At 43.8% G+C, this 14,209-nt stretch overlaps 1 protein-coding gene across 3 annotated transcripts in view; it reads right to left on the bottom strand.

Annotated features, from left to right (window-relative positions):
* Positions 1-13,009, bottom strand: part of GRHL2 (grainyhead like transcription factor 2) — a 171,729-nt gene extending 158,720 nt beyond the window's left edge. The window contains exon 1 of one of the 3 annotated variants that reach the window (XM_066379250.1): positions 12,605-13,009. In XM_066379250.1, the coding sequence (XP_066235347.1) occupies positions 12,605-12,624 (20 nt within the window). In that variant the 5' untranslated portion in view covers positions 12,625-13,009. Of the gene's footprint in view, positions 1-12,547 lie in introns of all 3 variants that reach the window. The other 2 variants (XM_066379251.1, XM_066379252.1) reach the window with 2 other exon arrangements.
* Between the last annotated feature and the right edge of the window lie 1,200 nt (positions 13,010-14,209).

Genomic DNA, 14,209 nt, shown 5'->3' with positions numbered 1-14,209 from the left:
CTTATACTTCCAAAAGATTAAATGCAACTTGGACCCACCACCGAGTCTCTCCCAGAAGATTCAGGTGGTGTCTGAGATGGTATGCAAGGCAGCCTCGCCTACAAAGAATCTTCTCCAAGGGAAACTAGGCAGCCACATGCAGCCTACCCAGTAGAAGAAACAGTTTCTCTCCTTAGTCATTCCCCAGCTTCAAGTTATACAAAGGTTGGAAACTACTATACCTATTTTGTGCTACTTTGAAAAACAGTTGGACTGGATAATTGGGCAAATCCCAAAAGATGGGGTTGTTGAGATACAAACCCAACTAATGTACAGGTGGGTGAGGCAGAGTGAAGAAGGCTCTGCAGCAGGGGAGTGCAGGGTGCCCGGATCAGAGGGCAGCAGGCACCGCTGCGGGCATCAGATAAATCCCCCCTGAAGCAAGCAAGCAAGCAAGCAAGCAAGCGGGCTTCTGCATTTTATTTAGGGTATGAGTGTGTTATTCTTACATGTATCCAGGACCCAATGACTACTTTAAAAAATAAGCTTTAAAGTTTTCTCCTTAATCACAAAAGCAGTATAAGTTCACTTCAGCAAACTAGGAAATATAGAAGACAAATAACAGACAAAAGCACTGATAATTTCTCTACATAGAGCAAACTACTTTCAACCTTTTGTGGTTTTATTATTCTTATTCTTTACTTCTTGTGCCTATAAACATTCTAATGCAAAACACTGTAAACCTCTGTCACTTTTTCCATAACGCTTTATAATAAGCTGGGCACTGATCGTTTGATTGATTTTTCCTTTTAAAAAAATTAATGCTACAATTAATATCCTTAACTATTTCCTTAAAATGTCTCTAAAACTGAAATTCAGGTGTCGACAAGTTGGCCCATTTCAACTGGTTTTGCTAAACTGCTTTCCACAAAGTTTATAATAATTTATAATCCTTCTAGAAATGTATTTTCTCCCAGTTTTGTTAATTCTGACCAATTGGGCAGGGAAATTTGGGACTTCCCTGCTCTATAATCTATATGTCTTGGATTATTAATAAAGCTAAATATTATTTCATATGTTCATGAAATAGCTTTTCTGAAATGTCTACTTGTGATATTTAATCATATTTCTACTGAGGCCTTTTTCCTTTTTAATGTTTTTCAAAAATATGTAAGATGTATGTATTTCTCAAAGTAGAAACCAAGACTACAAAGTAGCTAAAAAACCGTGCTTTGCAGAGGAAGCACAAACGAACTTACGGGGTTTTATAACCTATCGAAGGTCCTCCAGCATGAGACCCTCCCAGCGGCTCCAGTCTTTTTTTTTTTTTCTTTCCTGATACTGCAGAGAAAATCAAATTCAGAGAATTTTATTCCTGACCTAAATAAATGATTGTTGTGTGCTCTGATGTGAACTAACATATCACCTTATAACTGAAGTGAAACTGCAGATGCAATTATCCTAATATTAACACCTTTTCTGAACTTACTAAACTACTGCCTTGGCACTATTGTCTGATAGTGGGTGTCCCTAAATTATGTTTTATTAAGAGGAGGAGAAGAGGGAGAAGAAAAGGGGAAAGGGAGATGGACAGGAGGAGGGTGGGGCAAGGAGGAGGAAGAGGGGAGGGCAACAGGAGGAGGAGGGGGATGAAGGCAGCAGAAGTCACGATGTCCCATTCGCCTAAGGTTTCTGACTTAAATTTCATTCCGTGTTGCATCCGTTCTAGTACTGCCTCCCTCTCATTCCGCGAGACTGCCTGGAGTGGGCCACTTCCTGGGCTCGCTCTCTCTGAAAGAGTTCTCAGAGTACCTGCCAGGCTTTTTTATCTGACTTTCATTACCTTTTTTTTAATATTTTATTTATTGATTTTTAGAGAGAGAGGAGTGAGGAAAAGAGAGAAGGAGAGAGAAAGAGAGAGAAGGGGGAGGAGCAGGAAGCATCAACTCCCATATGTGCCTTGACCGGGCAAGCCCAAGGTTTCGAACTGGCAACCTCGGTGTTCCAGGTCGACGCTTTATCCCACTGCTCCACCACAGGTCAGGCTTTCATTACCTTTTATCTACCAACCCACTGAGGCCATGCAGGGATCCTCTAGGTCAGGGGTCCCCAAACTTTTTACACAGGGGGCCAGTTCACTGTCCCTCAGACCGTTGGAGGGCCGGACTATAAAAAAAACTATGAACAAATCCCTATGCACACTGCACATATCTTATTTTAAAGTAAAAAAACAAAACGGGAACAAATACAATATTTAAAATAAAAAACAAGTAAATTTAAATCAAGAAACTGACCAGTATTTCAATGGGAACCATGGGCCTACTTTTGGCTAATGAGATGGTCAATGTGCTCCTTTCATTGACCACCAATGAAAGAGGTGCCCCTTCTGGAAGTGCAGCGGGGGCCGGATAAATGGCCTCAGGGGGCCGCATGTGGCCCGCGGGCCGTAGTTTGGGGACCCCTGCTCTAGGTAAACCCTTGATTTTACCACCTAGCTGCCCTTCTGAATCCTATGTGGCCCTCTGAAACCTTCCCACCTACCAGAAGTCTGTTTCTTGTCATCTTAGACCACCTTTTACTTTGGTAAAGGGGTGGGGGCGCAGAGGGGCAGAAACAGGTCCCACTGTCCCCTGTGCCCCCTACCTTGTTAACATCCAACACTCCATGTGAGCCCCCACTCACGCGGCACCCACCCCTCTGGAGGGAGAACATCAGGCCCACAGAATGTTGGAGCAGGTGATTCTCCTCAGAGATCATGTAGTTCAACTTCATTTTACAGATGAAAAACAATGAAGAATATTCTCATCTTATGTTAATTATCTTATTGGCAATACAGGAAAAAGCTACCTTTGTTTCTTGCTTCTTTGAAAAGGGAGATCCAAGAAGTGCAGAAAGCAGTTATTTTATGGGGCTCACTGAACTGAGAAACAAAAACAGTGATTTGGGGCAAGTGTGAGAAGGAGACTCCACACTAACCATAATGTGATCAGAATCTTAAATGGGGTTTTCATATGCTTGTGTTCATATTTTAAGAAGGAAACAGGCAATGCCTCCCTGTTTTCAATCACCTCACAAAAAAAGACAGCATATTTTATTTTCATATTAATCAAAACTTCAGATTTTTAACTCATTCTTACAACTCCAACATGCAACACAGAAGAAAGAGTCTAAGGTACTTTTCTCAAGCCAGACCTCTAGCTTCAAATCCTACACTTGTTTACTTACATGCTCTCTGATTTCTAAGGCTTGTGTCCTAGATCTAGGGTTCTAGGCTTCCAGCATGAGCAGTGATTCACTCTCCTACTGAGGAAATGCTGGTCACTCAACAGCAGCTACAGCAGTTTCTTCCTGCTGCCTCTCTTCCTCTCCCTTCTCCATTCTTCACTTCAACCTTCCCCTTTTCTAAACTCCCAATCTAAACTCAGGGGCCTTAAAAAACAAGACTCTGGCCCTGGTGCGTTAGCTATACGTGTTCATTTAGCATTCAGATGAAAGGCGGGAGCCAAAATAAAGAGAAGCAGTAGGAGAATCTGCTTTCCTTTTCTGCTTTGGAAGGTGTCTCATTCACACTTGTAAAGGAAGCATTCCCTTAGAAGTGAAATGAAGCCAGCGCTCTTTAAAAGGGTTCCCCACAAAGTTTATTACAAAGTAAAACAAGCCACTGCTTTCCCCTGGAAGCCTACTCAAACGTGCATCTCCATAGCCCAACTTTTTGTCAAAATGTACAATGAAATCCTCTGAAATGTACCAGCTTTTCTAGTATTTCTCATACAACTCTAAAAATGTGTACTTGGTTCGTATTGTATGACTAATCAAAATGTACTGCTTTCAGAGATAATATCACTTGAATTCTGTCAGTCACCAAAACATGTAAACTAAACCACTTCTTAACCCTCTTACCAATAAAATGGAGGGGAAGAGTACAGGTAGATTCCCAAAGCGGTACTTTCTTGCTTCTATCCCATTTAACCCATTTATAGTGCAGTCCTTCCTATCATTTACCATTAAAAGACGTACATCATAAAATGCAATCTCCTGGTGATGGATGGACGGATGGACAGAAGGATGGATGGATGGATGGATGGATGGAAGGACAGATGGAAGGATGGAAGGATGAATGGAAGGATGGATGGAAAGTTCGATGGAAGGATGAATGGAAGGATGGATAGAAGGATGGATGGACGGATGAATCAATCAAGCAATCTATCTGAACCACGGAGCTGGGCTATCTCTAGAGCAGCAATTTTCAACATTTTTCATCTCATCGCACATCTAAACTAATTACTAAAATTCTGGAGCACACCAAAAAAAAAATTTATTTTGTCTATCTGACCCCCCCCAAAAAATAGGTATAATTTTGATTCATTCACACCAGATGACTATGGTTGTGTTGGCTACTGTCAGTTTTTGTATTAGATAATCATAAAGGGAAAAGGTCAGTGCCCCTGACTAATAGTCAGGTATTGCATGCTTTAAGAATTCCTGCAGCACACTAATGTACCTTTTGCAGTAAGTACATGGGTTGGAAATTGCTACTCTACAGATAGAGGGGAGAGTAGTATCTGAATTTGGGGTACCTAAATTTGAAGACCTGTGAGGCTGTCTGAGGGACTCTTAGGTACATGCTATTGTTACTAAGCAACCCACTCGTCCTGAGCCAAAGCAAAAATTCCTATTCAGCCTGTTGCTGCTCGCTAAGGAATTTTTCCTGGACAAGTCTGCCAAACCAGTCACTACTCTATTTCAGCTTAGACCTACTTTTGAATAATTGAACAGGAATCCTTAAATACCTTTTGAAAAGCAAGAGAGTGTCCACACCCCAAAGTGAGTGCCAAGTATCATGAGTGAGAACTGTAATTAATTTAGGATGAGGCTTTCCTTATATTAAAAAGAACTTAAAAATAAACGCTTCCCAAGGTGAAACTTCATTGACTTGAACTAGATGGTGCGACATCACCTGATGCCATCATCTTCATTCTTGGCTCAGGTAATAAGGATGGGTTGTGATACTGTGAACGCTAAGAGAACACAGCAATGTTCACTGACTACAATAACACCTAAAATCAGACTCACACATCTTGATGCACAGAAGTTGTGCACGTGTCAATCCCCACTAAGTACATAATATGAGAGCAGAAAAAATCAGGAAAGTGGCGTCAGGAGACAGACCAAGGAATGGAAGGAAGAAAGAAAGAGAGGGAAGAAAAAAATTTTGGTTAGACTAGGGAATAATTTAGACATTGAAAATACTATTTAACCAAATTGTTCATTTTTTAACCAGATGTATGTCTAGTTATAAGAGAGTCACAAATAGGAACTGAAGCATTTGTTTGAATTATCTAAGACTTTTAAAAACGATTTAATTACCCGGCCCTGGCCGGTTGGCTCAGCGGTAGAGCGTCGGCCTGGCGTGCGGGGGACCCGGGTTCGATTCCCGGCCAGGGCACATAGGAGAAGCGCCCATTTGCTTCTCCACCCCCCCTCCTTCCTCTCTGTCTCTCTCTTCCCCTCCCGCAGCCAAGGCTCCATTGGAGCAAAGATGGCCTGGGCGCTGGGGATGGCTCCTTGGCCTTTGCCCCAGGCACTAGAGTGGCTCTGGTCGTGGCAGAGCGACCCCCCGGAGGGGCAGAGCATCGCCCCTGGTGGGCGTGCCAGGTGGATCCCGGTCGGGCGCATGCGGGAGTCTGTCTGACTGTCTCTCCCTGTTTCCAGCTTCAGAAAAATACAAAAAAAAAAAAAAAAAAACGATTTAATTACCCAACATCAAAATAAATTTTTTGTTTAAATTATCTCTAAGATTCAAGCAAGTATTTCTTGGGGTTATCAGCTATTGTTATTGTTTAACTGGTTCTTTGTGTGTCTGGTTTAGCTGGCTACTTGTTTAGGTTCTCCTTTTGACTTTGCAGAGTCTAGTAGAAATTGCTAGATATGTCTGCCCCAGCTGCTCCAGCACTTCCTTTTAATCCTCCTCAAATCAGATGGCACAGGGCCCACTCGAGTGGCTTGATCTCCACAGGCAGTTTAAAAGAGGACCTAATTACAGGCCAACAGAAGGCAAGTACCATCTTATCGGGGTAATACTTAAAGCTACCATTAGCCCTAGAAATGAAACTGCAACCATCATCTCATTAAATCATTTCAACAGGGACCAACATCAGATCGACCCTTGTTATCTTTGTGCTACAAAGCAGAATTTTAATTCAATGATATGACTGCCCCAGAAAAATGAACACTAGTTTTGGGTTCTACTGGAAAACTACAGAAAGACAACACTGGCCTACTGGCCTTTTAACTCCAACCCAGCTCTCTGGTGAGTGGGAACAAGCCTAAAATCTGAGCTTGACCCTTAGCTATATGCCTGGCAGAGGACAACATGGGTGACATCACCCAAAACAAGTCTTAGCGGCTCTGGAAATACTGACCTGTCAAAATGACCCCATTCTTCCAGAAGGGACAGTTCAGCAAGCAATGAAGGCAAATGACATTGAGAAAAGGCCTAAGATTCATAAACCCAAGTTATTATATCAGAAGCCACTCATCCAGAAGCATCATAATACACATCAAAGCCACAGGTTTCATTTCACTTACACACTGATATGCACCTGATACATGTTACACACTGATATGCACCTGAGAAGATGCATATAAATTAAATTTATCATGTAAAGTAATGTTAAGGACTCATGGCATTATTTGGCTAACTAAACCAATCATGAAATCATTTCCCAGGATATTGTTTAAATGTAGATGCCCTGGCTCCTCCGTGGAGAACCTGACCCCACAGTTCTGGCATGGCGCCTCAGTATCTGTAGTTTTACCAGCTGTCTTGGGTGATATTGTTGTAATCAGATGAATTTGGGAAGCAGTCATAAATGATTCCTATGGGGGGGGCGGGTTCCACTACTAAGCACATACATAATTATCTTCAACTTTAAAAAATCAATCCAGATTTTCATGGAGTTCTCTAGCATTTTCTTATTTTTCAGGTAGATTAACTGCCTGTATATTAGTTTACTTCACTGATGATGTGAAACTAACCAAAGCATGCTGTTTACAATATCTCACTTTCAAACAATGAACAAGTCTGTGTTTTCTGATAGATAGAAGTTTGCGGAAATTGAATGAGGTCAAGAGGAACGAAAGAAAGCAAGCCTTATTTTGCAGGAGGCTAATGTAAAGGAATGAGATAGTCCTCGAAGAGTGACAGGTTAAATCGAGTTTTAGGGAATCGGGATTGTCAGAGCAAACATCATCTGTACTTGGTCCCGCTTCTTTGGTTCTGATTCCAGGGCTCTTCTAGAATGTGTTCGTATATTCATCCTTAAATTAAGGAGCATGCAGAATTTAATCCATTGTAGGGGAGAGAACACTAGACCCTAATCATTAAACTAGTGATACTCCAAGAAAGACAAGACTGACATATTAGCTAATTATTTACTTACCTCTTGATGACCAGGAACATTTATAAGTCTAATTTTGTCTGTATTTCTAGTATACTAATAAGTACAGAATTGATTGTTAGTTTACTTAACTGGGACCATTATCTCTCTACATCTCTGCTTCACCCATACTGGGCTCCTTTCTGATCCTAGACTATGCCAAGCACTCTCCCAGTCCAGAGCCTCTGCATTAGCTCTTCCATCAATCTGTAAGAAATACTCTTATCCCAGGAATCTTCAGTGCTTTATCCCTCCCGTCTTCAGGTTGCTGCTCAAAGGTCTTCGCATCAGGAAGGCCATCCCATACCACTTTACATAAAATTGCTCCCCATTATTCTCAACCTGCTCTGCTTTCCTTCATAGTACTTATCACTATCTAATTTATTATTATTTACTTCTTGATTAATTTTTCCAACTAGAATGTTTCCCCTAGTTGATTTCCCCCAATAAGAATGTAAGCAGCATGAGGGTGGGGACTTTTGTTCTATTCACTAGTGAATCTCAATGCCAGGACCAATGCATGGGCTATAGTGCCACTCAGACCTATCTGTTGAATAAATGAGTATGTATTTTTAGTAACTTTAAAATGATATGATTAATTGTAAATATTTGAGAACTTAAAAGTTATTTTTTATAGCCAAATGGGAACATATGCATTTATAAAACTAAAGAGTAAAAGTTTAATTAAAATGTCTCATCCCATTACTTAAAAGGTTATTCACATGAGATACCTACAACTTTGGGCATTCTCTGCTTCCTTTCTAGAATAATGGCCACACTCCTTAAGATAAAGCACACAGAATGACTAAAAATAAAGTGGGGTGGGTAAGGAGAAGGGGAATTGATATACCATGACCTTATAAATACAATATTGTATTTTCTTTTAGTAACTTACTATGTATTGCCTTAATTAATACTATGTCTATTCAGGTCAACATCACTAATCATCAGAAAAATGAAAATTAAAACCATAATGAGATATCACCTCATACCAGTCAGAATGGCTACCATCAATAAATTAATGAACAGCCTGACCAGGTGTTAGTGGCACAGTGGATAGAGCGTCGGACTGGGATGCAGAGGACCCAGGTTTGAGACCCCGAGGTCGCCAGCTTGAGCATTGGCTCATCTGGTTTGAGCAAGAGCCCACCAGCTTGAACCCAATGTCGCTGGCTCCAGCAAGGGGTTGCTCGGTCTGCTGGAGGCCCACGGTCAAGGCACATATGAGAGAGCAATCAATGAACAGCTAAGGTGTTGCAATGCTCAATGAAAAACTAATGATTGATGCTTCTCATCTTTCTCCGTTCCTGTCTGTCCCTGTCTATCCCTCTCTCTGACTCACTGTCTCTGTAAAAAATAAATAAAATTTTAAAAGAAAATTAATTAATTAATTAATTAATGAACAATATGACCCAGCAATTTCATTTCTGGTCATTTATCCAAAGAAATCCAAACCACTAATTTGAAAAGACATATGTACCCCTAAGTTTACTGCAGCATTATTTACAATAGCCAAGATATGGAAGCAACTTAAGTGTCCATTGATAGAGGAATGGATAAAGAAGATGTGGTACATATTTACAATGGAATATTACTCAGCCATAAAGAGAGAATGAAATCCTGCCATTTGCAACAACATGGATGAACCTAGAGGGTATTATGCTAAGTAAGTGAAATAAGTCAGAGAAAGACAAATATCATATGATTTCACTTACATGTGGAAGCTAAAAAGCCAATATAAATAAACAAAACAGACAGACTCATAGATACAGAGTCTGATGGTTGCTAGGTGGGAGAGTGTTGGGGGAATGGGCAAAAAGCATAAAGGATTAAGATGTACAAATTGCCACAAAAATAGTCATGGGGATATAAAGTACAGCATAGGGAATATAGTCAATAATACTGTAATAACTATGTATGGTGCCAGGTGGGTACTAGACTTACTGGGTTAATCACACTGTAAGTTACATAAATATCTAATGTTGTACACCTGAAACTTATATAATATGTCAACTATAATTTAAAACTTAAAAAATTTTTTAATTATGCTTGTTCATGTCTCACCTTCCACTAGAGTGGAATACAGCCCATCTTACACATCTTTTTATTCTCCTATAATGCCTATATGAATGTGTTGCAAATAGGTAATGAGGAAACACATTTATGTAATGAAAAATACCTGTGGATATCAGGTAAAACACACACACACACACACACACACACACACACTCTTTCTTTCTCTCTCTCTCTCTCTCTCTAAACATATATTATATATATATGGTAGTTAAATAATAGATTCTAAATCAAGCATTGCCTTGCTTAAATACACTTGCTTTTTGACAAAGGTCATAAATCTTTATAACATTTAAAAGGGGGGAACAGAAATTTTTTAAATATCTACAAACTGCCCTAAAAAATACTTTGCTTTAATTAGCGATAGCATCAACACTGCCAAACATTTCAATCTGAAAATCCCGGTAAAAAACAACAACAACATGATGCTACTACTTCAGTCTAGACTTGCTAACTGAAATAACCTTCGTATGCTCTCCAAAAGATGACCTATACTTTGAAAGTTTTCTGGAAAAATATCCTGTGTGTATTCCTTCAGGTTAGTTTCAGAAAGTCCTAGGCGATTTACCAGGAAACTGAAAGGCTCAAACTTCCGGACCACCTCGCTTGAGGGGCAGAAAGCCCCACCAACTGCTCACGTATTTTTTTTTTTTTCTTAAAAGCCCACACCTCCACCCCATCTAACATACACAATTGCATAAGCTTCGGGTACATAAAACTTGGACCCATGCCTGCCAGTCCTCCATTAGAATATTAAGAAAATTAGGCTAGAACTTGCAAAATAATGACCCAAAACTCATTAATTTCCAGCGTTTCTCAAGAGTCTGAGCAGTGAGACAAGTGGGGACCCACGGGGCTGCTCTCCGCAGCCTACTGTTCCGACTGCTTTTCCAAGGATACCAAAGTATTGGAAACCATGAACAGATAAAACGCTACTTTCATTAAATGTGTGTATATGCAATTCTAGATAGTTATTACCCATAAAAATTAGGTCATGCATTGTAGTGAAGCCAGATTGCTAGTATCATATTTAGAACTTGATTCAATACTAAATAAACTGTCCTTCTTCCTTCTTGTGCTAAGTATAACAGGTGAAAATAAAACCCACCCACTTTCAATCTTAATGCGTTCGAGTCGTGTTGTATCACAAAACTAAGCGGTGCAACCAAATGTTAACTGCATGATTTAATTAAGGAATTATAGTAAGTCTTTATTTGATATTCCCTAGATTAGTAACCATTTTTTGACACCCAGATCAAAACAAACCAAAAAAACCCTGCTGTCATTTCGGCTTTGGGCTACTGAAGTTTGCAAAATCCGAGTGGAGATTTCTTAAAAGCCACAGAGAGAATTTGGGGTGAGCATGGCGGGGGGGGGGGGGGGGGGGTGTATCCAGACAATCATACACACCTTCCCATCCCTACCCTACTCCTACCCCCTTCCTGTTTGCAACCTTAGTTCTTCCCCTCCGGTGTGTAGTACTCTGTTAACTTTTCGTTGGTAGATGAAGAGGTACGAATATCTGGTCGATTTTTTTAAAATATGAAAGAATGCGTTGTTAGGCTTTTGCCCACCCCACCAATGGCTTTACTCTGAGGTCGGTCCCTCCCCTCCGCTCCTGGGCAGGGCCTCAGGGCATTGCCTCTGCCCCTTCAGAATCCCTCAATTTGGGAATGGTTCCGGGCCACTTCAAGGGTTGGCGCGCCCTGCCCTTTCCCCGAAGGAGGCACCCTTAGTAAGGTCTCCTTGGGGTGGCCGCACCACGAAGGTAAAGTCACCGGGGAAAGCAAAAAGGTGGCCACTACGCACTTCCACTAGGACTCGCGGCCAGTTCCCAGCCCAGGACGCGCCTCAAAAGAGGGGGAAGGGAGTGTCGCCATCGAATCCCAAGCAAGGCCGCGGGACCCACCTCCGGCTGCCTCCTGCTCCCGCCCTCGGCCCCACCTCCCCCTGCTAGCACAAAGCCGGCCCGAAGGCAGGGGCCGGGCCTGCTGGGAGGCCGTCTGGACGCGAGTGGACCCGGCGACCCGCGGCGCAGGCCGCGCAGGCCGCCGACCGCTGGCGAGTCTGGAAGTCCCGTCCCGACGGAAAGGACGCGATTCCCGGCTCGCCCTTCCAGGCGCGGGAAGTCGGCCCCGCCGCCGGGGCCCCCGGTCTCCATCGGAGAAGCGGGGAGAAGGCCTGGCGCGACACGCGCAGCCCCGCTAGCCACGCCCGAGGTGGCGGCCTGCAGCCTCGCGCACCGGGGCCCGCGGGGTCGCCGCAGGGTCGCGGCAGGGTCGCAGGGGCAGGGAGGGGTGCACACAAAGCGTCCGGACGTGGGGGGGGGGGGGCGACAAGTTACAGGCGACCCTTTAGGTCCCGCCGAGGTTGCAAACTTGGTTTCTCAAATCAGTTCCCCTCTTTTTCCGAAGGGCCTTTCCTCGCGCACCTTCGTGAAATCGCCAAACAATGCAGGGGGCAGCAGGGGGGACGGAGAGGGAGCGGGCAGGGGGTGGGGGCGGCGCCCGACTGCCCGACACCCTGGGCGCCTCCGCGCCGGGGCTCCCGTCGGGGGCGCGCACACGCACACCCTCCTGCCCAAGTGCGGGAAGATGGCCGTTTCTGCTTCAGTATAAAGGCTCTTTGTTGCGCTCACACAAAAGCCGCCAAGACCCGCTTTTCCAGCAGGCCCTTTGGGCAAATCGAAGGAACTCAGCTGAATTTCCAAGTGGCCCTAGAACCCTGACGCGGTGGGACAGACGAAAAGAGAGGGGAACAACAGGCCTCCCGCCCTCATCTACCCAAACCACTGTCCACATCCAAGTAGTCGTCCTGGGAGACGGGAGCTGAGCTCCTCCGTAAGGGAGGAAAGAAGGAGGAAAACCTACTTTTCCTATCAAGGCCCAACGGGGGTATTAAACATTCACGTATTGTCGAGTTTCTCCCTTAACCAGGGTAGAAACATAATCTGAAAAAAAGTCTGGATACACCAAAAAGAAAAAGAAAAAAAAAGGAAGAAAAAAATACCAACAATAGCAACTTAAAAAAAAAAAAAAAGCAAAAACATAACAAACCAGTTGCCATCAGCCCAAAGTGGTAGTAGCAGCAGCCGGCGCGTGTGATCCACTTACTTGTCCGACTCTTGTGACATGTTTGATCCAATGAACTCGCTCCCCTTTTCCTGGAGCCTCAGCCTCTGGTGAAACTGGACTTTCAAGTCTGTGCAGGTGAAGGTGTGTGAGAGCGCCCGAGATGGCAGAACAAGAGCTACAGGTAATTCTGCTTTTCCGTCCCCCCTCACCACTCTCGCTCGCTCGCCCGCTCGCGCCCTCACCTAGCCGGAAAGGTGGGATAAGGAGGGGCCCCTCACATGGGGCCCGAGCTCGGAGGCGGCCGGGCGGCGCGGAGTCCTCCTGGGTCGTGGCAATGGGCAGTCACAGAGCAGAAAGTGGCGGACTTGGTCGGCCACAGGTAACTTTCTCGCAAGGAGCTGAATTCTTTCACTAAAGGATACAAGCCCGAGGGACGAGCTGCGCGGTGATTGGCTGTGGGGCTCCCTCAGGTGAGCTGCCATTGGCAGAGGCGCGCTCAGGTAAGGCCCTTCTCCAAGTGCAGGTAACTCACTCCGAAGTTTACCTGCGTGGAGCGGCGGCACGTTTGCAGCGCTGTGGCAACCCGTGGGAGCTGAGGGTCAGTGCTTGCAGTCGACTTCACGCTGTTTTCCTTCTTCCCGTTCGTTGGCCGGCCGGGATTGGGATTGGGGCGGAGGGATGGGGGGCTTGGAGCAGAGAAGGAACCAGGAAAAAAAAACCACCCAACACCTGTAACCACTAGGGATTGTGGGTCGAACGGAAGGACTAAGGAGAGCTGAACTCAGGTATCCCAGGCCAACCGGAATCAAATGCGCAGCACAATCACAGGGATTTTAATACCCACATTAAGAGGCCTGTTTGACACTGTCAGTACGGGACTGAAGTTTACTTTGTGCTCCAAGGAGGGAAAAACACAGCGATTGCCGGGTTTGTTGTGTAATTTCATTTTTAACATTCTTACCCACAACAAACACTTTTCGTGCCCTGATGTGTAAGAGATACCAAGTAGATACAGACTTTCAAAGAGGTGAGCACCCTTTTATGAGTTGGGCGGATAGGTAGTGGCGTGGTTTTAGTGGGTGAGATTTGGTTGAATAGACACTCAAGTGGCCCAGGCTCACCTTTTCCATCTCAACTCTGCAGCCTGGCATTCCAGAGCTGCAAACAACCACTAAGTCCGTTCCGTAAACCTGTTGTCGTTTGACGTTTCCAGGCAGACATCAACATTTACATTGTAATTCAATAGAAGGAGCGACTACAAAGGTGCTTTATCCTTCCAGCTTAATATGGTTGCTACGGAAACAATTCAGGATGAAACTGATTTGTGTGTGTGTGTGTGTGTGTGTGTGTGTGTGTGTGTGTGTGTGTGTGTGGTTCTGTTTCATCTGGTTGGAAACAACCCGAATTGGGAAAGGTGTAATTATATACATTACCCACCTCTCCTCTATCTTCTTAATCTTTATAGAGGCAACCACATTCCACTTCTAGATGTCTCTTTTGTCATTTACTCCCCCCCCATTTCTAAATAATTAATGCTGCTATCTCTTGCTTTATCCGTTTAGATGTTATACTTTGACATCTGTTGCCTAAGATAAGGATTTAGCTCTTTCACACTGCACCGTTTCCCCTTCTGCCATTCTTCCA

The sequence above is a fragment of the Saccopteryx leptura genome, chromosome 3 (assembly GCF_036850995.1).
Source record: "Saccopteryx leptura isolate mSacLep1 chromosome 3, mSacLep1_pri_phased_curated, whole genome shotgun sequence".
NCBI lineage: Eukaryota > Metazoa > Chordata > Mammalia > Chiroptera > Emballonuridae > Saccopteryx > Saccopteryx leptura.
The sequence above is the reverse complement of the archived record's forward strand: the minus strand, read 5'-3'. Positions and strand labels throughout refer to the sequence as shown.